This window comes from Postia placenta (assembly GCF_002117355.1).
Source record: "Postia placenta MAD-698-R-SB12 unplaced genomic scaffold POSPLAscaffold_15, whole genome shotgun sequence".
In the NCBI taxonomy this organism is placed as follows: Eukaryota; Fungi; Basidiomycota; class Agaricomycetes; order Polyporales; family Adustoporiaceae; genus Rhodonia; species Rhodonia placenta.
Genome location: NW_020169846.1, coordinates 843,730 through 866,671, shown reverse-complemented (window position 1 = coordinate 866,671; position 22,942 = coordinate 843,730). Strand labels below are relative to the sequence as shown.

At 55.0% G+C, this 22,942-nt stretch overlaps 10 protein-coding genes and 2 non-coding genes across 12 annotated transcripts; 5 read left to right on the top strand and 7 right to left on the bottom strand.

The window, feature by feature from the left end:
* Positions 1-162: 162 nt before the first annotated feature.
* On the bottom strand, positions 163-2,371 carry POSPLADRAFT_1173747 (hypothetical protein). The gene is made up of 5 exons (XM_024488249.1): positions 1,876-2,371; positions 1,433-1,652; positions 1,203-1,382; positions 373-1,149; positions 163-310 (listed from the first exon to the last, which is right to left on the bottom strand). The coding sequence occupies exons 1-5, from the start codon at positions 2,315-2,317 to the stop codon at positions 190-192; spliced, it is 1,740 nt and encodes a 579-aa protein (XP_024335133.1). The 5' UTR covers positions 2,318-2,371; the 3' UTR covers positions 163-189.
* Positions 2,372-2,465: 94 nt separating this feature from the next.
* POSPLADRAFT_1185187 (glycosyltransferase family 69 protein) lies at positions 2,466-5,160 on the top strand (the record flags this gene model as incomplete). The annotated part of the gene is made up of 6 exons (XM_024489134.1): positions 2,466-2,636; positions 2,690-2,806; positions 3,564-4,328; positions 4,388-4,717; positions 4,786-4,972; positions 5,024-5,160. The coding sequence occupies exons 2-6, from the start codon at positions 2,702-2,704 to the stop codon at positions 5,158-5,160; spliced, it is 1,524 nt and encodes a 507-aa protein (XP_024335132.1). The 5' UTR covers positions 2,466-2,636; positions 2,690-2,701.
* A 253-nt stretch (positions 5,161-5,413) lies between these two features.
* POSPLADRAFT_1049542 (hypothetical protein) lies at positions 5,414-6,094 on the bottom strand (the record flags this gene model as incomplete). The annotated part of the gene is made up of 5 exons (XM_024479776.1): positions 5,414-5,446; positions 5,506-5,582; positions 5,653-5,893; positions 6,009-6,035; positions 6,092-6,094. 5 exons carry the CDS (start codon positions 6,092-6,094, stop codon positions 5,414-5,416), a joined length of 381 nt encoding a protein of 126 aa, XP_024335131.1.
* Positions 6,095-6,349: 255 nt separating this feature from the next.
* POSPLADRAFT_1041416 (hypothetical protein) lies at positions 6,350-7,568 on the top strand. The gene is made up of 4 exons (XM_024477907.1): positions 6,350-6,804; positions 6,865-7,043; positions 7,098-7,189; positions 7,267-7,568. The coding sequence occupies exons 1-4, from the start codon at positions 6,708-6,710 to the stop codon at positions 7,355-7,357; spliced, it is 459 nt and encodes a 152-aa protein (XP_024335130.1). The 5' UTR covers positions 6,350-6,707; the 3' UTR covers positions 7,358-7,568.
* A 542-nt stretch (positions 7,569-8,110) lies between these two features.
* POSPLADRAFT_1041414 (hypothetical protein) lies at positions 8,111-8,909 on the bottom strand. Its single transcript, XM_024477906.1, has 2 exons — positions 8,466-8,909; positions 8,111-8,414 (listed from the first exon to the last, which is right to left on the bottom strand). The coding sequence occupies exons 1-2, from the start codon at positions 8,703-8,705 to the stop codon at positions 8,130-8,132; spliced, it is 525 nt and encodes a 174-aa protein (XP_024335129.1). The 5' UTR covers positions 8,706-8,909; the 3' UTR covers positions 8,111-8,129.
* A 352-nt stretch (positions 8,910-9,261) lies between these two features.
* Positions 9,262-11,364, bottom strand: POSPLADRAFT_1060826 (glycoside hydrolase family 28 protein; the record flags this gene model as incomplete). Its single annotated transcript, XM_024481308.1, has 15 exons — positions 9,262-9,290; positions 9,340-9,471; positions 9,528-9,604; positions 9,661-9,748; positions 9,801-9,867; positions 9,925-10,056; positions 10,103-10,189; positions 10,247-10,282; positions 10,339-10,385; positions 10,441-10,460; positions 10,514-10,812; positions 10,868-10,930; positions 10,996-11,050; positions 11,108-11,181; positions 11,230-11,364. The coding sequence occupies 15 exons, from the start codon at positions 11,362-11,364 to the stop codon at positions 9,262-9,264; spliced, it is 1,341 nt and encodes a 446-aa protein (XP_024335128.1).
* Positions 11,365-11,770: 406 nt separating this feature from the next.
* POSPLADRAFT_1060825 (glycoside hydrolase family 28 protein) lies at positions 11,771-13,879 on the bottom strand (the record flags this gene model as incomplete). Its single annotated transcript, XM_024481307.1, has 15 exons — positions 11,771-11,796; positions 11,851-11,982; positions 12,035-12,111; positions 12,166-12,253; positions 12,313-12,385; positions 12,431-12,475; positions 12,525-12,563; positions 12,613-12,699; positions 12,764-12,799; positions 12,850-12,982; positions 13,040-13,338; positions 13,391-13,453; positions 13,516-13,570; positions 13,626-13,699; positions 13,745-13,879. 15 exons carry the CDS (start codon positions 13,877-13,879, stop codon positions 11,771-11,773), a joined length of 1,362 nt encoding a protein of 453 aa, XP_024335127.1.
* A 457-nt stretch (positions 13,880-14,336) lies between these two features.
* POSPLADRAFT_t138 lies at positions 14,337-14,434 on the bottom strand. Its single transcript has one exon. It is a non-coding gene; the product is annotated as a tRNA-Ala (tRNA).
* Positions 14,435-15,581: 1,147 nt separating this feature from the next.
* POSPLADRAFT_1041412 (hypothetical protein) lies at positions 15,582-16,930 on the top strand. Its single transcript, XM_024477905.1, has 3 exons — positions 15,582-15,839; positions 16,044-16,600; positions 16,655-16,930. The coding sequence occupies exons 1-3, from the start codon at positions 15,613-15,615 to the stop codon at positions 16,855-16,857; spliced, it is 987 nt and encodes a 328-aa protein (XP_024335126.1). The 5' UTR covers positions 15,582-15,612; the 3' UTR covers positions 16,858-16,930.
* Positions 16,931-17,036: 106 nt separating this feature from the next.
* On the top strand, positions 17,037-17,117 carry POSPLADRAFT_t144. The gene has a single exon. It is a non-coding gene; the product is annotated as a tRNA-Ala (tRNA).
* Positions 17,118-18,567: 1,450 nt separating this feature from the next.
* On the top strand, positions 18,568-19,751 carry POSPLADRAFT_1060823 (hypothetical protein; the record flags this gene model as incomplete). Its single annotated transcript, XM_024481306.1, has 3 exons — positions 18,568-18,854; positions 18,915-19,489; positions 19,555-19,751. 3 exons carry the CDS (start codon positions 18,568-18,570, stop codon positions 19,749-19,751), a joined length of 1,059 nt encoding a protein of 352 aa, XP_024335125.1.
* Positions 19,752-20,322: 571 nt separating this feature from the next.
* On the bottom strand, positions 20,323-22,502 carry POSPLADRAFT_1173729 (glycosyltransferase family 90 protein). Its single transcript, XM_024488248.1, has 7 exons — positions 22,245-22,502; positions 22,048-22,191; positions 21,893-21,995; positions 21,313-21,838; positions 20,893-21,258; positions 20,614-20,834; positions 20,323-20,560 (listed from the first exon to the last, which is right to left on the bottom strand). Exons 1-7 carry the CDS (start codon positions 22,482-22,484, stop codon positions 20,484-20,486), a joined length of 1,677 nt encoding a protein of 558 aa, XP_024335124.1. The 5' UTR covers positions 22,485-22,502; the 3' UTR covers positions 20,323-20,483.
* Between the last annotated feature and the right edge of the window lie 440 nt (positions 22,503-22,942).

Below are 22,942 nucleotides of genomic sequence, written 5' to 3'. Positions count from 1 at the left end.
GCGGCATTTGAGTATGAACATCACGGTTTGGTGAGATAAGCTCACTGTCTGCTATGTTGGGACTTTGAATCGGACTGAGCAAACGAGTTCACCATGCCGGAGCCGAGTTTCAGAGGGCCTTGTCCAAGCCTTCTGCAAATGGAATGGAACCGCACACGTAATACAGCGAGAGCAACCCAAGATATGACATTACGTAGCGAATACACCTATGATCCTGAAAGCCGGTATGTTGCGCTCGTCCTCCTCGCCCATCAACTGGCACTCCACAAAGTGCGACCCCGCCGACACATGGCGGTCGATCATCTCCAGCCTGTAGCACCGGCGGCTCGTCAGTCAGCGGTCCCGGGGCAAGAGCAGAGCAGCGGGGCTTACGCAGGCGTCGGCTCCCCGATTTGCGCGGCGTTCTCGATTACGACGGCCCCCGCGTAGTTGTCGTCGACCCAGCACTCCACCGCACTCCCGAGGCGCACGTTGCTCGCCGGCTCCTTGACGTAGTACACGCCGACGTCGCCCGCGCTGGCGTGGATGCCCACGCGGAGCTTGCTCGTCGGCAGCGTCGTGTAGAAGTAGTGCGCGTGGGACGACAGGTCCGCAGAGCCTGGGCGCGGATGGTACGCCGCCCAGCCCGAGTCCGCGAACATCGAGAGCGGGAGCGGGTTGATGAGGTCGTTCGCGGACACGCACCACGGCGCGACCTCGATAAATGGGTGCGCCTCGAGGTCCGCGGGCCGCATGTTCAGTCGCATCGGGGGCACACGCAGGTTCTGATGCAGCGAAGGCCCCTTGGCGTTCGGGTTCGCCTCCGGGAACGGCGCGGCGTTGGGCTTCGCGTCACCTTCTGCGTCTAGTGGAGCATCCGCACCGCCTGCCGCGCCCTTGCGCTGCGCGACGCCGCCAAATAGCCCCCGGGCGTCGGTGGGTTGCTTGGCGTTGTTGTCAGCGAAGATGGGCACGGCGAGCGCAGGCAGGACCTCATGCGATACACCCGTTGCCGCACCCCAGGCTGCGCAAATCTGCGACTGGAAATATGAGATGAGCACGTCAGCGATAACCTCGTGTCCTGCTGGGTTTGCAAGGATCGGATCGACGTAGTACTGGTCGACAGATGAGGGATTGGACATGTAATCATGATATAGCAGTGGTTTGATACTGAAGGAACGTTCAGACCTTCGGTATGTGCTGCCGGAATACCTGGCACACACCTGATGTGAGGAACATCGTAGAATTGCGCTACCAGGCTATGCCAGTGGTCAGGGCCATTGAAGCCGTGCGCTTGGGTGATCTGCGGACTGAAGTGCCCGAGTATGAGGACTGCGGGCTGGTCTGGTCTGATTAGGATAGAACGGATGAGAAGCTCAAACTGCTCGATCGCTGCTTGGTCACTGCCAGGGGTCATTATACATCTGCCAACCTGGCAAGTTGAGATGCTTACTTGGCATCGTCCACGTCGAGCTCGACAATGACAAGGTCCGAGACGTCGGGTATATGGTGCGCGTTACAGAACGCGAAGTAGGCAGAGTTGGTGCGGCGCATGGCGCCGTTAGTGAGTTCGGACGCGGGATGGGGGAAGACACCATTCCACCAGTTGAAGAACCTGGACGGATAGCAATGCGGTGATAATGGGTCGTCACCTGCACCATGGCAAGCGGATACTGTAGGGAGATGATAATGAGTGGATAAGTTCACTATTCCTGGGAGAATTGGCGATGAAGTGTAAAGCCCAGTATTTGGCGCAGATCGCCTTCTTGCTGTCACATCACATTCGGCTAGGAATCAAGACATTCTCCCGTCTTACATTATGAAGCTTCCCCGAGAATACCAGACCAACATCCCGAAAACGTCCTAAATCTCTGCAATTGAGGAACTGGTGCTTACCTGAGCCACCAAGCACACTGATGGTTACTGGAAGGCCCGACAAGGCCTTGTTAATCACGCGCTGTATACGCGCCCCACTGCCCAAATGAAATCTGCTTTTTGAGAGCGCGACAGGGTCGTATTTCCCAGCTAGCTCGTCCCCAGGACCCAGTGCTGGACAGAACGAGAATGGCATTGCATCTTGGTCTGTGACGTTCAGGTAGTTCTTCGGCTTCAAGTCTGACGTTAATAGTCGATGCCGCGGAGAGCTATCGATGGGTAGAATAGAGCGAGTGAATAAGATTAAGACGAGAAAGAGCGCGAGGATGAGCCATATGCGGTTCGTGACACCCAAGCTTTTCTGGTTAAGACGCGACGGTGCCTTCTCCGAGTCGGAGCCCATGCGAGCTGAGCGGACAGGAGGAGCGATGTGTGCGTGAGCCTTGAGCGAGCGCCGCTGCATACACGAGCGACGGCGGCGGCAGGGTCGTCAGCGGAGAGGGGGAGGTGGTGGTGGTGGTCGGAAAGGAGGAGGACGGTCACGTCGCTGCCGCCGAGCCTAGCACGGCGTGTAATAGCCATCCTCGCTGATCTCTCGCTTCCGCCCTTGCCTCCTTCCCCCCACCCACCCGACGACCCGCTGGCCTCCCGCGCAAGTCTTAAACGACGACGGCGTGCAAAAGTATCGTGCACAACCTCTAATTCTACCTCGCGGAGGTATCAGTGCGGCACGGGCGCGTTACAGGACTTCGATCGTGTCTGCTGCCGAGCTTCTGCCATAGGTGGGTCTTCACCTCATTCCTAATACTCACAGTGGCATCATGCTGCATTCTAGACGTGTGAGACTATGCAGCTGAGAAGCAGCAATCCGCTCAAGCGACTGCCGACATGGGTCTCGCTCTCGGTCGGCATATTCGTCGGTCTATTCATAGCAAGACTGTTCACGTCTGAGGTGAGTGGCGAAGAATTCGCAGGCCGCATCTTGACTAGGTGGTCAGTCCCACATCTGCCCGCCCATTTGCAATATCTCGCGAATATTACAAATGGCACGTATATGAGAAGTAATTGGTGGTTCATAGCCGAGTCTCGTCTGCGGATATATTCCCGGTGCACACGAGGAACGGGACAAAGTTCGTCTTCTGCATGCGTTTGCCTGCAGAATTACCTTTCCCGCTCTCAGTACGGTCGTAAAACCTAGAGACTATACGTTTGTGTTGAGGGGATTGCTATGCTTCTTAGCAACTCAAGTAGGCAGCGCGCCTATGCCTACAAAGAATGTCTGCCCGCAGCGCATTGCCGATGACCTGCATATCAGCGTTCAGGTCAATTGGGTTGATGTTGCGGTATCGTCGGCTACGTTTGCTTTCTCTTACGGCGCACTCTTATGGACACTGTTGTGTACCGGCTCTTGCAAGTCCATTGCCAGGGTGAGATGTGCATTGTTCAGAGATATTGGGCTCTGCCATAGCCAAGACAGCTGGCCTGAGGCTTGACATGTCCATGGTGCTCATGGGTGACTATCTATCACTGGGCAGTCGTTGACGGAAGGTGCTGCCGCCGCCAACGGACCGTCGTCGCTCCTTTGTTTCTGCGGGTCAACTGCTTGGGCATATATATGATAGACAAGACCCCTGTCGATTTATGAAAGACATAATCTAGGTAGACTGTGTGTTTGCATTGAATTGCCCCTAATCGCCTCCTCATTCTAGTCATCTCCTTCGACCTGGAGATCAGGACATGCACCAGTAGCACCCCATGCCTCACGGACACGGCAATCCATCACTCTCCCCACCCTCGAACAGCGCTTCCGCGTCCTCGAGCTGCTCACGTCCCTCTCCCCACACTATACGAAAGAATGTACGCGGAACGCGCAGTCCATGTACAAGGAGCAGGCCGAGGAGCGCTACACGTCCCTCATCGGCCACGAGTCGCCCTCACGCAGCTCCTGGCTGGACACACTCGGGCTCGGCGGCGGCCTCGAGGGCGACTTCGTGCCCCCGTCGCGGCACAGCCTGGCGCCGGAAAACCACAAGTACTTCTTCGCGATCAACCTGTACAACTCGTTCGACGTCATCCCGGACCTCTTCGCGACGCTCTTCCGCGTCGCCGCGATCCTCGGCTACCACAACGTGTACGTGTCGATCTACGAGAACGGGTCCTCGGACCAGACGAAGGCGCTCCTGCGCATCTTCGACGCGCTCTGCCAGAGCGTCGGCATGCGCGTCACGATTCGCACGTCGATGCGCACGCGCGGCGCGTTCAACCACCGCATCGAGTATCTCGCCGAGGTGCGCAACGCCGCGTTCGGGCCCCTGCACGAGCTGCGCGCCGCGGAAAACGAGTACTTCGACACGATCGTCTTCATGAACGACGTCCTGCCCTGCGTCGACGACCTCCTCGAGCTCATCTGGCAGAGCCGCCACAATAACGCGGGCATCACCTGCGCCGCGGACTATATGTACCACGAGGAGCTCGTGCGTGCCGTCTCCTCTCTCAATTGGATGTCTGACCACGCTGACGTGGACGCGCGCAGGGTTCACCCGTGTTCTATGATAACTGGGTCGCGCGCGACATCAACGGCACCGCGCTTGAGAACGCGCCGTTCGAGTCCATCTTCCATCACGGCGCGTCGCAGGACCGGTTCCAGCGGCACCTCCCGATTCAGGTGCAGTCCTGCTGGAACGGCATCGCGATCCTCGATCCCGCACCATTCTATGCGCCGCCGCACGTGCGCTTCCGTATGGCGCGCATCACCGACGGCGAGTGCTCCGCTAGCGAGTGCAGCCTGATCTGCAACGACTATTGGGAGGCGGGCTACGGCCGCATCCTGATGGTGCCGAGGGTCAAGCTCGCATACGATTCGGTATGTCGTTCGTGTGATCACGCTCCTAGTCTACTAGCGCACTTGTCTGATCCGTTCGCGCCTTACAGAGAGTGTACGACATTATCCACCCAGGGCGGCGAAATCTGACCGCCATTCGGGGATACGTTCGACTCGGCGGCTTGCCCGATAACCCAAGGACGGACCCGCAAGACCGTGCATGGTTCGGACCTCACGACCGCCTCTTCACCGATGAGGAGAGTATACCAATAGACTTTGTGCCAGGGCCGGAGTATGGTAAGTACTGCATCCTCGACATAAGTATGCTGTTCGCTAAAGCGTTGCCAGTGTGGTGTTGGGGCTGGGATGGTGCTGGCGACCTGGATGGGCCAGATGTAGACCCAATATGGGAGCATATGCCCAACAAGTCGATCAGTGCAGATGCTGTGAGAGTCAGACATGATCGCAGGATGAACTTGCTGTAATCCATGTTGTTGCGTAACGCTTGGTTTTTTTGGGGATTGAGTGTGTGACTGTAACATCTCACCTATATACCGTTAGGAGCGTAGTGGTTTCGCTCACGATGCTGTCATTCGTTTCACACGACATAGCATATGGCAATAGGGCAGCGTAGAACGTAAAAAATGCATTGCATGGCGGCCATGAGGATGGCCCCGCGCCGGCCAAAGCGAAGAGACCCGACGACCTTCCTCCCAATCAATATGGTCAAGACGGCGTTCACTCGGCCTCCACGACGACCGTCTCCAGACCCTGAATGTGGATAGTAATGTAAACGGCTAGCGCATGCGAACCGATGGACTTGCACGCACCTTGAACGACTCGACGACGACATGGCTAGCATATGTGTACAGCTTCTCCTTCGCGTTCTCGTCATCATTACGCTTGCCTGTGTACCAGACCCACCATGAACATCACATAAGGGGTCAAGATTCAAGGGATGTGGAAAAGCTACGCACGCTCAAGCTTGACTCGTATTCTGTGCGGGACTGACTTGATTCCCCGTTCCCACAATGCCTGGTTGAGCTTGGGGTCAACACGGACATCTGCCGTGCCCATTGCCTTCTGTGCAAAGTCGACAACAGACTTGACAGCCCAGGGAGCGCGCTTCTTGAAGGAGCGGCCGTGCACACGCTTGTGCAGGTGGATGGTGTATTCGCGCGTCACGACATCTTGGAGGGCAGAGCGCGTCTTGCCGGCCTGAGAGGTTGCATGCAGAGCAGAGACAAGAACAACAACAGCAGGTGCGAGATGGTCCAAGCGAGACGGGACTCGGTCAAGACAAGAGTATTAGCAGCAGTTGGTTTTAACGCACCTTTTGGGTGTTGGACTTCGAGGGGGCCTAGGAACAGCGCCATCAGCACAACAGATAGGCAGGAGCGCAGCACAACGGCGTACCATGTCTTGAAGATGTCGGGGATCGGTGAGCGGGAGACGGACTACGGCGAGCAGCGATGTACGTACTTTGGGTCTGTTTGCCTCTGGTGGCGGGAAACAATAAAGTTTAGTGGCTTGAAGGTACTGTATAGCTGCGGCGATCAGCGGAATAATTGATGGGATGGGCCCACGTGGGCGTCTGCAGCGCCCAGAAAGGCAGGTGTTGTTGCGAGCCATGTGGCTGAACAATGGGCGGGTGCCCACAATGGGTTTCCCTTTCAACTGCACCCACAATTGCTTATCCCTTTTTATTCTTGTCCAGCGCATAATCGCACACTCGGCTGCCCATTGTTACCCGTGCCCGGTCTCGCGCCAGGAACGGGAACGATAGAGCGGAAATGATGCACGCTGTTGGCATACCCATTTCGGTCCAAGTGTTTGTTTTGCACATGCCTAGACTTTGGGCAAGCGAACATGGGAATCGGCGAAGGGCGTATAAAGGCCGTCGAGAGGCGAGTGAGCCCTAGCAACTCGCCTCCTGAGTCTCTTCGTTCGCTGCTGCACCCCCGCTTCGACCTTCGTCGTGCACCAGTGCCTCCGCTCTTTGCATCCCATACCCAACCGCCCGTCTAACACCATGCGCTTCTCGCTCGTCCTCATTGCCCTCTCTGGCGTCGTCGCCTCTGCATCCGCTATGTCTACCCGCGCGGGCATCTTTAAGCGCCAGTTCCCTAGTACGTCACTGCTGCGCGCTGCCTGATAGTCGATCCCGCCACTGACGTCGTGTCGTGCAGCATGCGCGGATTCGTGTCTCGCAAACGCCGACTTCGGTGATTGCAATGAGAGCGACGACAGCTGCCTGTGCAGGAACAGCGCCTTCGTCAACTCTGTCACGTCCTGCATCCAGACCTCCTGCACTGGCAGCGATATCGCGACGGCCGACGAAGACGCCCAACAACTGTGTCTCGCGGTCGTATGTCGCCCTTTCTTTGTGCTCGCGCACTCCGCCTGACTGCTTGCACCATAGGGCGTTACCCTATCTGCCTCGTCTGCCTCCGCCACCGCTACTTCCCCCAGCTCAACCTCCGCGACCTCCGCGACCTCCGCGTCAGCATCATCCTCGGCAACGTCAGTATCTTCTGTGTCTTGTTTCTGACACATGTTTCTCATCATTGTCCTTCTCTTCCTTCCCACAGCGGCGCCGCGAAGACAGGTGCCGCAATGACCCACGGCGTAAGCGCGATTGCGGGTCTAGTCGCGGTGGGCGCCGTTGCCTTCGCGCTCTAAATGCGGTCGTCCCCTTGTCCCCTTCCCTGCGAGAAGCCGAGCCCGAGCCTGTAGAACCCTTCTTCGTGAATCCGCGTGGGTAGATCCCGACGGGACGGCGATATCGCCCGCCAGGGGTTTATCTTATTCTTTGCTTGTGCTTCAAGTACCATACATACACTTTGGGCTATTCGCCGTGCCGCGCGGGACCTCTTTCTTCGCTACTGGGTACTACACATGTATCGTTATTGCTTCGCTTTCGGAACAGAATCTGATTTTCTCTCACGCGATCTCATGTGCATGCCCGTTGCAGTATGGGTAAATATCGAAGGTCCACGTGCGAGTTCTGGCACACCACATGAACATTGGTGACTGCCGGTATCTATGAGAATGTGTGCCTGGGACCTGGGTCTGTACCACTTATTGATGGACTGGGTGCTTACCGACCTGAGATAGGACTATGTTGCTCGAGGCCACTGAGTAGTCTCAATTCATACATATATTTGGTATATGGTTTGCTGGAAAGCATGCCAACTTTACTCTAACAATCATTCAGCAATAGGGGCTTCATGCTGTGACTTGGATTGTGTCAACCCAAATGAAAAATCAACCCGCACCAAAACACATGTGCTCATGAACGGATTCGTTGTGTTCCACAACACAGATGTTTACACCCTTGAGGCGTTTGTGATCTCATCCTCTCCGGACAGCTGTGAGAGTAGGATTGAAGATGTCATGTCCGGGAGATGCACAGGCGCAAAGGCTGCCTCACAGATGCAAACGCAATCTGGATTCAAAGCACGCCGCATCCACCGATCCATACTGGACATGCCGGCTTGCCTTCCGTGCCGCCCCCAATCTCGTCGAGGCGCTGCAGCACGTCCCAGCCGTCCTTCAGCGACCCGAAGACGACGTACTTGCCCGTCAGCTTGCCCAGCTTGGTCTCGTCGTCTGTGAGGACGACAAAGAACTGCGATGAGTTGGTGTTCTTCCCCGAGTTCGCCATGGCGAGCGAGCCTTTGCGCGCCTTCCGCTTCAGACCCTCCTTGTCGTCGTTGAACTTCCCGCCGTATATTGACTGACAGGAGTCGTCTCAGTCGGTCGCGCAAGTGTGTGCGCGGTCACGTACCTCGCCTCCACTCCCATCTCCTCGCGTCACGTCCCCTCCTTGCGCGACAAATCCCCTCACGATCCGGTGCACTGGGCAGTCCAGGTAGTGAAGCTTCTTATTCGGCGCGTTCTTGCACGCGCCCTTCTCGCCCGTACACAACGCACGGAAGTTGGCGGTGGTCTTGGCCAGCCCCGGCGACGGATCCAGCTCGAAGACCAGTCGACCCGCAAGCAGAGAGGGCGGAGGCAGAAAACGCATCTTCACCGAGCTCTGTAAACACCCATCAAGAATCGACCGGCGTGATGAGAGGGCTGCCGCCGCACGTCGATTTCCTGCAGGATATCCTGCTGTTCGTCAGAGAGGTCGGCAGGCGACTCTGGCAGGCCGTAGATGGCTGCATTTTTGGCGAGCAGTGCGGCTGTCGCGTCGTATTCCGCCTGCGTGCGAGCGTGCTCCTCGCGGTGGCCGACATAGATATCGAGGTAGACTGCTGCAAGGCTCATGGTGGGCGATCGTGATCGGGCTCAGGCCGGATCGATCACTGCTGCCTGCCTGTAAACGGTCACAGTGGCGACTCGCCATTGCTAAGTGGAGTCCGACTTCCTCAAGAAAAATAGCACAATAGACTCGGCTTTAGTAAATTTATCGATCCATTTCTGTCTTGTGGTGTTTCCCACTTTCGAATTTGTTGGCTTGGGCCTTCCTTGCTAAGGCGTCTTCCGAGTACACAGTACAGTTCCAGCCACTATAACACTATGTCTATGTTGTGGACCGTGGATTTCCCAATGTCACAAAGCTCGTCCTTGTCCGCGCATCATTGCTCTTGTATGACTGTACTGCAACCTGCTCCCTGATCAGTACCTGGGCGCGTACTCAACTACTTCGTGCGCACCTGGTAACCCGTACGCGTTGATGACATTGGAACACTTGTACGCCGGCTGGTCTCCGTTAAGTGGAGTGACGTTGATGTCTTCGAATACCATGCCGGGGCAGGGAGCGGCTGGGCTACATGCAAAGTCCACAACTGCCCATGTTTTCATTGTTAGCATGCTGTACATACTCGACGTGCGTGATACTCACTAGTGTTCCCAGTCGCCGTTCCAGTCCAGTTGGTGAAGGTGAGATTGGAAAATTGAAGTCGCGAAGGTGCGTCGCCGCTGCCACGCCATGTCAAACTGGATCCATCCCCTAGCGATAGCGCAAGACTGCTTACGGATGTCCGCTGCTCGTTTGGTACAACTCTATCGGGAGGGTGACGTTGTCCAGCACGACATTCCGCACTACGACATTTGTGACAAGACCTGCCAATACACTCGTGAGCCCCGCGTAGGAATCATGTTCTGATTCGCTCACCCAGCCCCCCTCCTCCATCGTCGGGAGGGAATCCGATCCTTGTGCCTGTCCATGACTTGAAGTATACCTGACTCAACCAAGCATAAGATCTGGTTCATCACACCTAAAAACAGCCCGAACCCACCCCTGCGCCCATATTTGGCTGAATACTGGGATCTATCCGCAGGATCTGAAGCAGTTTGTGAGTGAGCTCCTCGTTCTCAATCACATCGCTTACACGAAGATCCTCCAAGGTTACATTCTCTACGCGGTCAAACTTCTCCGACGTTAGCGCATCATCACGTCGGCGGCTAAACACATACGAGATCCGAGTATTGCCCCAACGACCCAATGGCGATGCCGTTGCCTCCATGGCAGGTGATGTTACGAGCGTATATGTTCGTAGAATTCTGAGTTCGTTCTGTTCGAGCGTAGCCCACGGGCGCACAGTCCAGTAAAAGACTTACACCCTTGATTGCTAAGCAATCGTCTCCGAGAGTCATCTGCACAGCTCATGTCAGATTATCAGCTGCTCGCAAACAACAAGCCAGCGACGAACATCAAAGTTCAGCAGAGACACATTGTCCGAGCGGAAAGTGTCGATTCCTACAGAAGACGGGGTCAATCGTCTGTCAACGTATATGCAGACTTCCCCTCTGACCATCAGTGTTGGGCACGAGGCTGTCCGTATTGTTGAGCGCGACTTCGGAAGAGGTCTAACGGCAAGGACTCACTTGTCATGGAAATATTCCGGATTGGTGTTCGTAGCATTGCAATACATGCCGTCATACACGACGTCCTGCGATTCCGACAGCGCGTTGCACCAGAACGGCTGTCCCTCAATTCTGAAATTGGCGATCGTCCCTCTCAAGACGTGCCACAATGACAGAGCCACTGGGCGCCCGTCGCCCCCCAGCCTGCTCGAGGTGCCGTACCAGTCCCACCAGTATTGTCCGTTGCCGATGATCCCTCCGGTGTTGTGAGCGTCCACGACGAAGTCGCGTCCGGTGATCACGAACCACGACGACTGGCTCTGTCAATGAAGGGTTGGCGCTCGTATAACCAGGACGACCACGAGAACCAGATACCTGGATGACGATGACCCTATATGTATGATCGGGATCCATCCAATAGGGTAGATCCGCCTTGAACTTGGGTTCGTATGATGTCAGTGTTACAGCTGCCAAGAGGCAAGAGGCAAGTGCTGTGCACACACATTTAGATAACCATGCAGCTCCACTCGCGATTCGACCAGATCCCACAGCAACTTTCTTACACACAAAGTTACGTCAAGCCACGCAGACCAGAAATTGCATAGGGCTTCTCACCTCGTGATATTGTATTCGCCAGGCGCGAATACGGTAGTGCCATAATGTCCGCATTGTGCGATGGCAGCTTCCACCTGACGCAAGGCATCAGCATTGGCAGCAGGGACAACTCCCAATCTGACCTGGTCCGTGTCATCGAAGCCGCTCCCTAGCGGCTGGAGCGAACAGACATTGGCACTTGTGTGTTTCCCAAGATTGGCGTATGCTGCGATGGCCCGAGGAACAGCCCACAACAGGAAGCACAGGACGCCAAGCATCGTTGGCGAAGGAAACACCCACTGCATTTTGCTGACAACATTTTTTCTTTATGAGCGCGGATCGGCAACAGGGCCCGCCAAGGAGGGATTTGAGTGGTTGCAGGGAACGGTCAACCCCGGTCCGGCGGTCCTGCACCACAGCATACCCAGCGAGCAGAGTCGAAGAAGGCACGATTGCGCAAGCTCGAAGCCTCAACTCGTCTAGCTCATACTGCACAATGCCGGCAGTCGATGACGACAGCGCAACAGCGGCATGTGGTCCCAGCCGAGAGTCGCCATCAGAAATCCGAGTAGGAAATGTCAGGCCGCACGCATGGTACATGCTTCCAACGTCGCATTCATTCGTAACGCGTACACAAGTCCTGACGTTCAGGACTGATCGTATCGAGCCGAAACACGTGAATAACTAATATTGCGTGGTTGCGTTGCATTCTGTTGGGCGTTGAGCGAGTCAGCAAGTAGCACACGCTGAGCGGATACACATACCTGACAGCCCTCGCTCACTGACAACGTTTGAACATTGGTAGGTCGGCGGCTTGCCATTAAGTGCGGTGATATTGATGTCGCTGAACACCATGCCGGGGCACGGTGCCGCCGGGCTGCACGCGATATCGACGACTGATGCACATCACAAAGAGTGCTTTTTGAGAGACAACGCGTGATCACTCACTTGTATTGCCTGACGTTGTACCGGTGAAGTTCACAAACGTCAAGTTCGCGAATTGGAGCTGTGATGGTGCATTGCCTCTGGGACTTCTCAGTCAACTCAGGAGAATCAGATGCAGAGCGAAGGGTGCTCACGGAAGGCCTCCGTTCGTTTGGTACAGCTGAATCGGAAGAGAGACGTTATCCAGTATCACATTTCGAGCGGTAATATTGGTGACAAGACCTATCGCGCACGCAGACTAAGCACAAGGGACTGATCCTCGGTATCGAATCCAGGCTCACCAGGTCCGCCACCACCATCATCTGGAGGAAAGCCGATGACTGTCGCAGTCCAGGACTTGAAGTATACCTTGATCTACTAAGTTTTGTGCATTGACGTCTCTCACCAAGGGGGACCTACTCCTGTACCCATGTTGGGCTGTATTTTAGGGTCCAGACGGACCATCTATCGCATATGATAAGTCGCTGAAGAACCTGTGCATGGCGTGACTCACATGTAAATCCTCCAAGGTGACGTTCTCAACATGGTCGAACTGCTGTCATCAGTGTCCCTGCGGCCTGCTGCAAGGATACGACGCGTACCAAGTTCCAGTACTGTCCCAACGACCCAAAAGCAATCCCATTTCCCCCGCGGCAGGTGATATTCTGCGCATAGATATTGGTGGAGTTCTAACGACCCAATATTAAATCAGTCAAATTGATTTCCACGTGCATTTGTCATCGGCTCACGTACACCCTTGATAGCTAAGCAGTCGTCTCCCAGCGTGATCTAAAAGGGCATGTCAAAAGCCTATTGCTTGCGACGTGGGGACGACACACATCGAAGTTCAGCAGCGAAACATTGTCCGATCGGAAGGTGTCAATGCCTACATGGAAGCAGAACAGCTTAGCGGTTGCCTTCGTAGGCTGGTCTGCAAAAGAACGGGCCTCACCATCCGTGTTGGGCACAACACTACCGCGCGTCTGATGGTCAACGCGATAACGGCAAATGTAGAGTTAGGACGCCCACTTGTCATAGAAGTACTCAGGGTTTGTGTTTGTGGCGTTGCAATACATGCCGTCGTACACGACATCATGTGATTCTGCTATCGCGTTGCACCAGAAGGGTTGACCCTCAATCCTGAAATTCGCAATCGTCCCCCGGCTCGCTCGGTATAACGTGAGTGCGACAGGGCGTCCATCGCCATCGAGGCGGCTCGCGGTGCCATACCAGTTCCACCAGTACTGGCCGTTGCCGATGATTCCGCCGGTATTATGGGCATCGACGACGAAGTCGTGTCCGGTGATGACGAACCAGGATGCTTGACTCTATTTCAATGATGGTCAGCGTGAGATGATCGAGCGAGGACTGATGGATGACCTGGATGAAGATGACCCTGTATGTATTTTCGGGATTCATCCAGTAGGGTAGATCCGCCTTGAACTGGAGATGACCGATGGAGTTGAAGTCACCGGGCATTTGAGCGTCATTGGGCGGTCACATACGTTCAGATACCCATGTAGGTCGACTCTAGACTCTACGAGATCCCAGGACATCTTCCTATTGACGTGCGAGGTTCATTCTTCCGTCGTACTGTTATCTCGAAACTGCTCACCTGGTGATGTTGTATTCGCCGGGGGCAAACACCGTGGTCCCATAGTGTCCGCATTGTGCGATAGCCGCTTCGACCTGATAAGACGTTAGCCAAGGCGGGAAGGGCAATGTCGGTTTTACCTGGTCTGTATCATCTTGGCCCTCTCCGAGAGGCTGGATGTCACAGATATTGGTGGCACCTCGCGTTGCAGGTATAGCCCGCGCGCCTAGGATACAGTACGCGGAATACAGCGCGATGTATGCTACCGTCAACATGATCCTGCACTGCTGGGGTGGCACTGTTCATAGCGTTGTTGGAGCGTGCTCTTTTGTAATGGGCTCCTCGAGCGTACAGAGGGGGTCACCGTTCACGGAGAGAACGGCAGGTGATCATGAGGAGCATGGTACAAACTCATAAGACTGATCATAAGCATACGCCACGGGCCGGATGCGCAACCTACTGAAGTTCAAATGATCACAATTTTCCTGTATTTTCGCACCAACGGATGAACGACACGGTGCGGAGGGTGCATGATGAGCGTGGTGGATAAGCAAATTATGGGGTCTGCTGACGCCGACAACATCTGACGAGGAAAGTATCGAGTTGCCGGGCCGAGGTCTCCTGCATCTTGGCGACACAGACACATTCTCTGGTCCCATGTCTTGGTAAAGAAAAGGCAAAACACCTCAAATATCGTCACATACGAGTCCATGTCGATGACGGGCAGAAAAATGGACAATCAGGGGATTGAACCCTGGACCTCACGCAGACTCAAGCGATAATCGCAAGACACATGCGAAGCGTGCGCGCTACCACTGTGCCAATTGCCCATTATATCTCCAGCGCCTAATGTCATTCATAGACAGTTGCATGCTCCCGTGGCCAATTACCTTATTGACAACTACTGTCAACGGCATAAGGTGGAAACGGAGTAAAACGAAATTGCCCAGCCCTAAAATTCGGAGGGGTCCAGGTCGAATTTAGTGTCAGTATTGCAGAGCTTCTGGACTATGTCTGAATAGGCGTCAAGGTGCGCTAGGAGGGTTCATGGAGTACCTCGTCATCTCGTCTAGAGATATCCATGCAGTCCCGAATCTTCGTGCGAGCGGCGTTAAAGCTTATCCTCTGCTCATCCCGCCGGGTCTTGGACGCCTGACTATAAGAGCGGATGGGGATAATTTGACTATAATGGATCGTATGCAGCTCTGGTCAAGGCCGACTGGAGCTATAGTGGGGGGCCTGCAGTTAGAAGGTGCGAAAACATATTATCATTGTGCAATGAAGCGGCTGAAATGTAGTTACATGTTAGAGCTAGCCCACATCGCCTAGCCTGACATGCAGAGGATGGGGTAGGTCAAATCGAGTGCTGGACATCTGGCGTATCCATGAGACCTGCTAGCAACTGTCCTTCGAGTGCCTCCAACGAGTACGCACATGACATCTTGCCATAGCAAGGAATTGACGATGATCTTTACCCAAGCAACGCGGTTTGGGGAAGTACTAAGACGGACGGAGATAGGCCAGCCTGGATGCACGTTCCCGCCCTGACTCCCCCCGATCAGCACTCATGATTCCGACCCATGGTGCAGCGCTCGTTCGCCTAAAGATAGGCACCCGAGAAACCATACGCAGAGGCACGGCGACCGAAATGTGAGATCTTTGCGAAAAATGACGGGCGTGCAGAGCTGCCCTGATGACTGTCCGCAGCCAATCGCAGCAAGCCCATTACACACAGCTGGCAGGCCAACCGCAGGAGACGGCATGGAGTCTGTTGTGGGTGCTCGTGGTAGTGCACAGGGTGCGCGAGCGTGTCTGCCAATCACACGCCGTTCATTCCGTGAGCAAATGAGGGCCACGCACGTGATCATATATCTCAGCCGCGCTCCACTTCCTCGGATTCTCTGTCTCACATCCGCATTGGTTACGACACCCCCCTGCCGCTCCTCCTCCCTCTTAATTCCGTCTCTACGCTCTCTCGCCACACGCCCTCCTCTTCTCTTTGCACACCATGTCCTCAGATCCGACCTCTGCACCCTCCGTGCCCCTTCCGAGTCGTCAGAACGGCGACAGTGGCGGCAAGCCACCCGTTTGGCCCATCAATCATACCTCTGGAGGCGAAGTCCCCCCAGCCTCAAAATGTGACAGACACGAGCCAGGTCGAGAGGGTGTCTGCTGCAAGGAGCTGGTTGACGAGGACGACCGCACACTGATCGACCCAGACGTTGTCCGGGATGTGTAAGTGCCTCCCACTTGTTCCCAGTATCAATGGCACTATTCCCAGAGACCCAACTTCTGCCTCATGTCAATACGAGTTGCATCCGCCATAGCTACGTGAGAATTGGGAGCATCACATGGCAGGTGTTTGGTCTCTGATCGCAGTATTGTGCCATCGCCTTCACTGGGTTTCTACATTTCAAACACGTCTAACATTCGTGCTAGTGTCATTGGTCTTTCTGACGGACTCACAGTCCCATTCGCTCTCACTGCCGGCCTCTCTTCCCTGGGAGAGTCGAAACTCGTTATCCTCGGCGGCATTGCCGAACTCATTGCCGGAGCCATTTCAATGGGAATCGGCGGCTTCCTCGCTTCGCAGGCCGAGCGGGACCACTATCGATACCTCCGGAAACAGACGCGCTCGCGCGTACTTCGGAGCTGCGAGGGCGAGATGGAGCGGGAAGTGCATGCCGTCCTCGCGCCCGTTGGTGTCGACGAGAAAACCAGCCACGCGGTCGCGCGGTGTCTGATGAACGTGGAAGTCGACTCGGCGGGCGAGGGCCCGAGCGGAAGCGACACGGAGAGCCGGATGAGTAGAGCGAGTAGAAGCGACTCCGAGTCCGGCCTGCGGTGGAGCAGCAGCGTTGGTCTCTCTGCATTCCTGCTCAAGTTTGGTGAGGGCCTGGAGGAGGTCCCTACGCGGCGGCTGTACATCTCCGCATTCACCATCGGCATGGGTTACTTCCTCGGAGGCCTCATCCCTCTCCTGCCATACTTCTTCGGTATGTGCCCATCTGTATTCCTGTTTCATCCGGAAACTGATTGCTTGTGTACAGAACCGATTGCACATATTGCGCTTGTCTACTCTTGTATTGTTACGGGGATCATTCTGCTCATCTTCGGTGCAGTGAAGGCCCGCATCACCGGTGCCGCTGGCCGCGGCATCGGCGAGTATGTCTGGGGCGCGGTCAGCACATTGCTGGTAGGTGGCGCTGCAGCGGGAGCCGCGTATGGCATTGTCGCAGCGCTGGAAGGATAACCTGATGGCATGGGTATGTGGGACGATCAGTACTCTGTCCTCGTTTAGTGTATTCTATGGTCGTATTCTACTTCGTAACAACACTCTGTTATAGATATTGCGCCTTCCTGCACTCGGAAGAACATGTACTGCTGGAGTCCCTGGTGATTCCAATATAATATGCCTTCAAGTTTGTCAACGGGCAATTGGCACAGTGGTAGCGCGCACGCTTCGCATGTTGTGCTTGCGTGAGGTCCAGGGTTCAATCCCCTGATTGTCCACTTTTTGGGTTCCTAGATTCTGTTTATTTAATCACGTGCAGTGGCGTTGCCACGAGCGCGTGCGGTGATCAATAGTGTGTACTTATTCGATGTCGCGTCGGCCAGTTGTCTCGTTACTGAATTTATTCGATAGAACCGTCCGCGGTTCGCAGCTTTCTGATGTAAGGACTACCGAAGTTAGAGAAACAACAGCACCCGAAGACACCGTTGTGAGTGCACAAGTAACTGAATTTGGTGTTCCCCGAGACGATGATTGTACAAGATCAGAGTCCGGATCCCGGAAAGACATTATGACCGCGGAGGAACGTACAGTCTCAGTTGCGGACTAGTCGTTTTTGTATAATGAACGGGAGGAACACAGCATTTTCAAGGTAATAACATCTTCAAGTCATGTCTCCACGTCTCCACGAAATGCTGGGTCTTATAAGTTACCAGTGAGGAACTTGGCCGCGTTGTGATACATTACTGTATTCTTGATCCTCACCTGATATCGTTCTCCATTCCTCTGACTCTGTATCTGGGACCACGGCTCAGGACTGCCATGTCAAGCATCGGGCATCGGGATTCCAGAACGGGGACTTACCGTGGCGTCCAGGACGAATGCCCGCCGTACAAGGCATTACGGAATCACCCCCAAAGACGCAGTATGGTCCATGTTCCTTGGAACGATATTATGAAACCACATGCCCGAGTACCGCACTGGAAGGAGATAGAATTTGCGAATACGTCGCCAGTAGCGCCGTTGTCCCAGCGCATTGTATGAATACCGGTATCCGCTTCGAAGATGTTGAGTCCAGGTGAGTCCTTACCAGTGTTTTGGAGTAGAAGTACCCTGTTATTAATCGACGCGTGTTCTTGATGTCTCAGCGCTACACCGGTGCTATGGACACTGGTGTAGAGAGCATAAGCCCGTCCGACGAGGTTACACCTGGCTCAAATATGGGGACCGCTCAGTCAACGTTAAGTCACACGACAGGGACCAGACGCTCTGCCGTCTCGCGTACGTTGCAGGAACCGGTAGTCAGGGTTCCAACCCTATCAGAAGATCTGCTTACGATGCGGTAGGGAATATTCTGGCCCTCCACAAAGCCCGCAATGGCAGAGCAGCTCCCGAAAATAGAACAGTGTATTGCACCTATGCACACGTTCGTCTGCCACTGCAGTTCGTGCTTACAGCTTGGTATGTGCAAACGCTCAAAGCCGCCCTGACCTGCCCTGATATCCGCCAGTGTCGGCGATGTGGCGGCCTCATGGTCGATGGCGATGTCTGGTAGACATGGGTGCTGGGGTTCTCGGTACGGTCAATTTCCTTCTCCATCACATCGAAGACGTTTCGTGGGCAAACGAAGTGCTTTCTACCTCACATGGCTCGGTGACTGTCTTTACCCCGGGTTCACGTACAGGGTTGACGTTATGGCTTGCTTCGCGGAAATCTCTGTCTTAAGCTGGCATGGAGCCCGAGACACTGGCAACTGGTACCCTTGTGCTGTTCTCGATGCCCCCCTCGCCATCTTCAGCGTCATCTATGCCCCTTCCCAGTCGCGACCGGGAGGGTGGTACCAAGCCGTCGGTCTCCAAGCCGTCGGTCTGGTCCATCGACCATACCTCGGGGAACACGGCGTCACCTATGGCACAGTGTGATCGAGACGAGCCATGGCGAGAAGGCAAATGCTGTAAAGAATTTATCGGTGACGACGACGGTCGCACCCTCATGAATCCAGACGTCGTCCGGGATGTGTATGTATATTATCCTGTTCGCTCCATGGCCAACTTCATTGGCTGATCGCATGTCGTTAGCGTCATCGGCATATCCGACGGCCTCACAGTCCCATTCGCGTTAGCGGCTGGTCTTTCCTCCTTGGGCGAATCGAAAATCGTCATTCTCGCAGGCATCGCCGAGCTGATTGCTGGAGCGATCTCAATGGGAATTGGCGGTTTCCTCGCTTCGCAGGCTGAGCGGGACCACTACCACTACTTGCAAAAACAGACACGGGCTCGCGTTATGCGGAGCTGCGAGGGCGAAATGCGGCGTGAGGTGCACGCCGTGCTCGGCCCCGTCGGTGTCGACGAGAAGGCCAGCTGCGCCGTCGCGCTTTGTCTGATGAAAGCAGAGGCGGACGCACCGCCCGAGGACACCAGCCAGAGGGACGTGGGAAGCAGGTCCAGCTGGTCTAGCTGGACGAGCACGACCATATCGAACGATTCCGAGTCCTGCTTACGATGGAGCACGGATGTGGGATTGTCGGCCTTTTTGCTGAAGTTCGGGGAAGGTCTGGAGGAGGTATCCACGCGCCGGATGTATGTCTCTGCCCTCACGATCGGCATGGGCTACTTCGTTGGTGGTATCATTCCACTCATGCCTTACGTCTTCGGTGAGCTCCCCTCCATCTGCATCGCTGCAGGCAAAGTGTTGACATCGATGTTCTCTGTCCTACAGAGCCGGTTGCGCAAATCGCTTTGATGTACTCGTGTATTGTCACCGGTATTATCCTCCTTATTTTCGGCCTCGTTAAGGCGCGTATGACGGGTGCGACTGGACACGCAGGCTACATATGGGGTGCAATTACCACGTTGCTCGTGGGTGGTGCAGCCGCAGCGGCCGCATATGGTATCGTTGCGGTGCTCGAAGGTTGATGCTTGATTAAAGTGGCTAGATCAGACGGCTTATACAACTACAATGACTATCACCCTGCAATGTATTTTTATCGGATTCATCCTTATAGCCCCATGTACAGTCAACGATTAACCGCTATTTCAGGAGTGCTCATCCCAGAATTATATTCTCATATCCCAGAGCCCACATCCGAACTTACTGGGGCTTAGGCATATGGTGGGCCTGCATGCAGCCTTGAAGCATGCGCACTAACATCTACGTCGGACTCCGTTCATTCTTGTCGCAAATTTGATTACGAATCCATGGTACTTCAGACGTGCACATTCGTGGCAACTGTCCTCGAACGTAAATCCGACCCAGCTGGTACGGGTCGAGATAGTTCGTACCTGAGACTAGTCTCTGCCCAGTGCGCACAAGTGATAAAAGAGACGAGGCACTCATTCAAACAAGAGTTGCTTAACTGACGTAGTCCGAGCTGATGCATCGATGAGTAGAAGATATGCTGGGCTTTCACCTTCAAGGTTTCGCCGAACGTGGCGCGCCTCTCGCAATACCGACCAACGATTGCAACAGTCATGATGCGGGACACGATTTCGTACAAGCATTCCGCATCCTAATATGCAGCCACCCTAGCGACCGGGGTCCACCATCATGTTACCACTATGCGCCATGTGCCATCATGTAGCAGTGTATACACTAGAGAAGTCTACGTAATCCCAATAAATGTCCAGAAAACACAAGGAAATTAATCTCTATAGCGACATTGTTTGAGCAACCCGGTCGTCCGCAAATAATCGCGCATACTCGAGACATAATCGATAGACATATGCTGGGAGGACAGTCAGTATAGGAAACAACAAGGTGCGAAAACATCCGACACACCTTCCATGTCTACGCGCCTGCCAATTGTCCTTTTCCATTGCTTCCCAGCGCGGGCAATACGCCTTAGGCGGCGGTCGCCGTCGATCGTGTGCCTTTCTAACGGAGACACTTCCAGAGCAGTCGAGTTGACTGCTTGCAGAGTCGATGACGTCGCGCCGGAGAAGAATGCGTGGATGTTGTAGATCTCCTGGTACGACTGTGATAGGGGAATGTAATGCAGCCTGGATGCAGGGTAGTGAGCAACGCGCATTTTGTATCGTGTGAGGTATCACAATTTACCATGGCTGGATCCATTCGTCGAAGAACTCGCGATATACGGTCGACTTGACCACCGCACTGTCCGATTCCATGAACGAGAAGAACCGGCCGGAATAGCCCATCCCGTCGACGTCGACGATGTACTTGTTCCGCCAGTGGTCGCCTAGGTTCACGCCGCCGTCGTCGAAGCGATGCGCTCTGATCAGCGCGTCAAGGCCGCCGGGAAAATTGTACCAGTCAACGACCTTCACAAATGCAACATCCATGATGTCGTCGTTGAGCCTAGCCACGGGGACCTCGGCGTATATGTAGTTTGTCGAGCCCGGCGGATCAGCGAAGACGATCGTGCGGTTGGTGTTCGACGTGTCACTAGCCATGCGCACTAAGCTATGGTGAGGAGAGATTAGGACCTTCGTTCGTTATAAAGAGAGTGAACCACACCGATGCCGTTGGTATTGCGCAGCGAAGCCCGGAGGAGAGCTACCGCCTCCGGTGGAAGCACCTCGCCAGAAGATCTTGTCCTTCTTTTGTTCCCATGATGTCTCCATATGATCCACCTCTTTCAACTCCAAGTTCACTGGGTCGTAGCCATACGTGTAGCGCCTTGTCTGGCCATAATAGTAATGACTGGGGATGCGGATATCCGAGTACCCCGGCGCCTTGGCAGGTGAGAAGATGGGGAAGAGTACGGCGATCGTGCGCCAGTCCGAGAAGAAATGGCCCTGATTGTAGTGCGCCCACGGGTTTGCACAGAATGAATAGTTCCCGCTCACATCGGACGCGAAGACGAACTCCTGCGTGCGCGCCGTGAGCTGTGAGGTGCGATTCGTTGAGGACGCGCGGAATGACGAGAATAGGCGACGCGCGGGGCTCCCTGGTTCACATGTGCGGCGGTATGCTTCCCAGACATTCCCTTCACCCCGCCAGTCTGGTGCATACTGCCCACTGAGTTCTGCCTGCATGGCATCTGCACATCTGAACTTGAGATAGACCATAATTTAGAGAGACTCCATACGCTCACCCGTTCCAGCTTGTACGGTGAAGTTAGGAGATGCGTGCTGCTCCCAGGGTACTAGTATCCGCCCTTCGGCCATGGCATTGATTGGGAAATCTAGATCAGGAAGCTGAAGACAAGGTCCGTGCCTGAAGGGAATCGCCTGGAATGTCCACACTCACTTTGTCCTGGAACTTCTCGATCATGCGCAGGAAGCCTCGCGACCGTGCACTGACGTCGGACCCACTGAGGCCATCTTTGATATTGACCGCACTCGCCTTGCCGTCACGTATCCTGACCAGGTCAACAGAGGGTAGGTGTCCCGCCTTTGGGATGCGTTCAGCTGATTGCTAGGCTAGGGGGAAGAGAACGTGCTCACCAGCGCTGCTCGCTGACGTAGTTCAGCCCCCGACAGCGGCCAAAACGGTGCCAAGTCCTCCGCTATGCTATCATACTCGTCTATCATGACAACATCGTTGTCCTTCGCGAATTGCCACCAGTTCTCAAACCCTTGAGGTGGGCTTCTGCCATACCGCCGCTGGTACTCCGCGACTGCCTCCTCGAGTGTCTTGCTCTGCCTGGAGAGGAGATTGCGGAAATTGGCCTCAGCTTCCGCCATGAGCTTAGGGATAGGGTGCTCCTTGAGCATAGGCCGCCCATTACTCCGTCCGAAAGGAATGAGGTTTGAAGCACTACTAATGAGCGAGTTGTCCGGGAAGTTTGTGTTGCGTCGTCTGCCGGCCCACAAGCCACTCTGAGTAAAGACTACGATGACGGCCAGCAAGAAGAGCAAGCCCGTCCTATGCCCAGAGAGACCATTGTACATGTTTGAGACAAGAGAACACACAGCCGCGCACTGTCACGGTTTTGGCGCTGCTGCTCAGCGATCTCAACGCTAGTGATTCCTTCTGTCCGAGTAGATTCCAGTGCCCCTAATGGTAGAATTATTCTCCTGGGTCTGTGAATTCGCAGAATGCAATGAGACGACGTTGGAGTATGACAGTGATGCCGGTGGTGAGATGGCCCTTCCTGTAGCGAGCGCCTCTTGGCCAACAGCTGCATTTCCGCATCGAGCCT

Bases quoted from the DNA above. Each gene is read 5' to 3' on its own strand.
- POSPLADRAFT_1173747 (XM_024488249.1), bottom strand. From the start codon at position 2,317: ATGCAGCGGCGCTCGCTCAAGGCTCACGCACACATCGCTCCTCCTGTC. The intron at 1,150-1,202 runs GTGTGTGCCAGG...ACGTTCCTTCAG, and splicing joins TACGATGTTCCTCACATCAG to TATCAAACCACTGCTATATC. The intron at 311-372 runs GTAAGCCCCGCT...CCGGTGCTACAG, and splicing joins ATCGGGGAGCCGACGCCTGC to GCTGGAGATGATCGACCGCC.
- POSPLADRAFT_1041416 (XM_024477907.1), top strand. From the start codon at position 6,708: ATGCGCTTCTCGCTCGTCCTCATTGCCCTCTCTGGCGTCGTCGCCTCT. The intron at 6,805-6,864 runs GTACGTCACTGC...CGTGTCGTGCAG, and splicing joins CTTTAAGCGCCAGTTCCCTA to CATGCGCGGATTCGTGTCTC. The intron at 7,044-7,097 runs GTATGTCGCCCT...CTTGCACCATAG, and splicing joins AACAACTGTGTCTCGCGGTC to GGCGTTACCCTATCTGCCTC.
- POSPLADRAFT_1041414 (XM_024477906.1), bottom strand. From the start codon at position 8,705: ATGCGTTTTCTGCCTCCGCCCTCTCTGCTTGCGGGTCGACTGGTCTTC. The intron at 8,415-8,465 runs GTACGTGACCGC...GACTCCTGTCAG, and splicing joins GAGATGGGAGTGGAGGCGAG to TCAATATACGGCGGGAAGTT.
- POSPLADRAFT_1041412 (XM_024477905.1), top strand. From the start codon at position 15,613: ATGTCCTCAGATCCGACCTCTGCACCCTCCGTGCCCCTTCCGAGTCGT. The intron at 15,840-16,043 runs GTAAGTGCCTCC...CATTCGTGCTAG, and splicing joins CCAGACGTTGTCCGGGATGT to TGTCATTGGTCTTTCTGACG. The intron at 16,601-16,654 runs GTATGTGCCCAT...GCTTGTGTACAG, and splicing joins TCTCCTGCCATACTTCTTCG to AACCGATTGCACATATTGCG.
- POSPLADRAFT_1173729 (XM_024488248.1), bottom strand. From the start codon at position 22,484: ATGGCGGAAGCTGAGGCCAATTTCCGCAATCTCCTCTCCAGGCAGAGC. The intron at 21,996-22,047 runs GTGAGTGTGGAC...CCTTGTCTTCAG, and splicing joins TCGAGAAGTTCCAGGACAAA to CTTCCTGATCTAGATTTCCC. The intron at 20,561-20,613 runs GTGTGTCGGATG...CTGTCCTCCCAG, and splicing joins CAGGCGCGTAGACATGGAAG to CATATGTCTATCGATTATGT.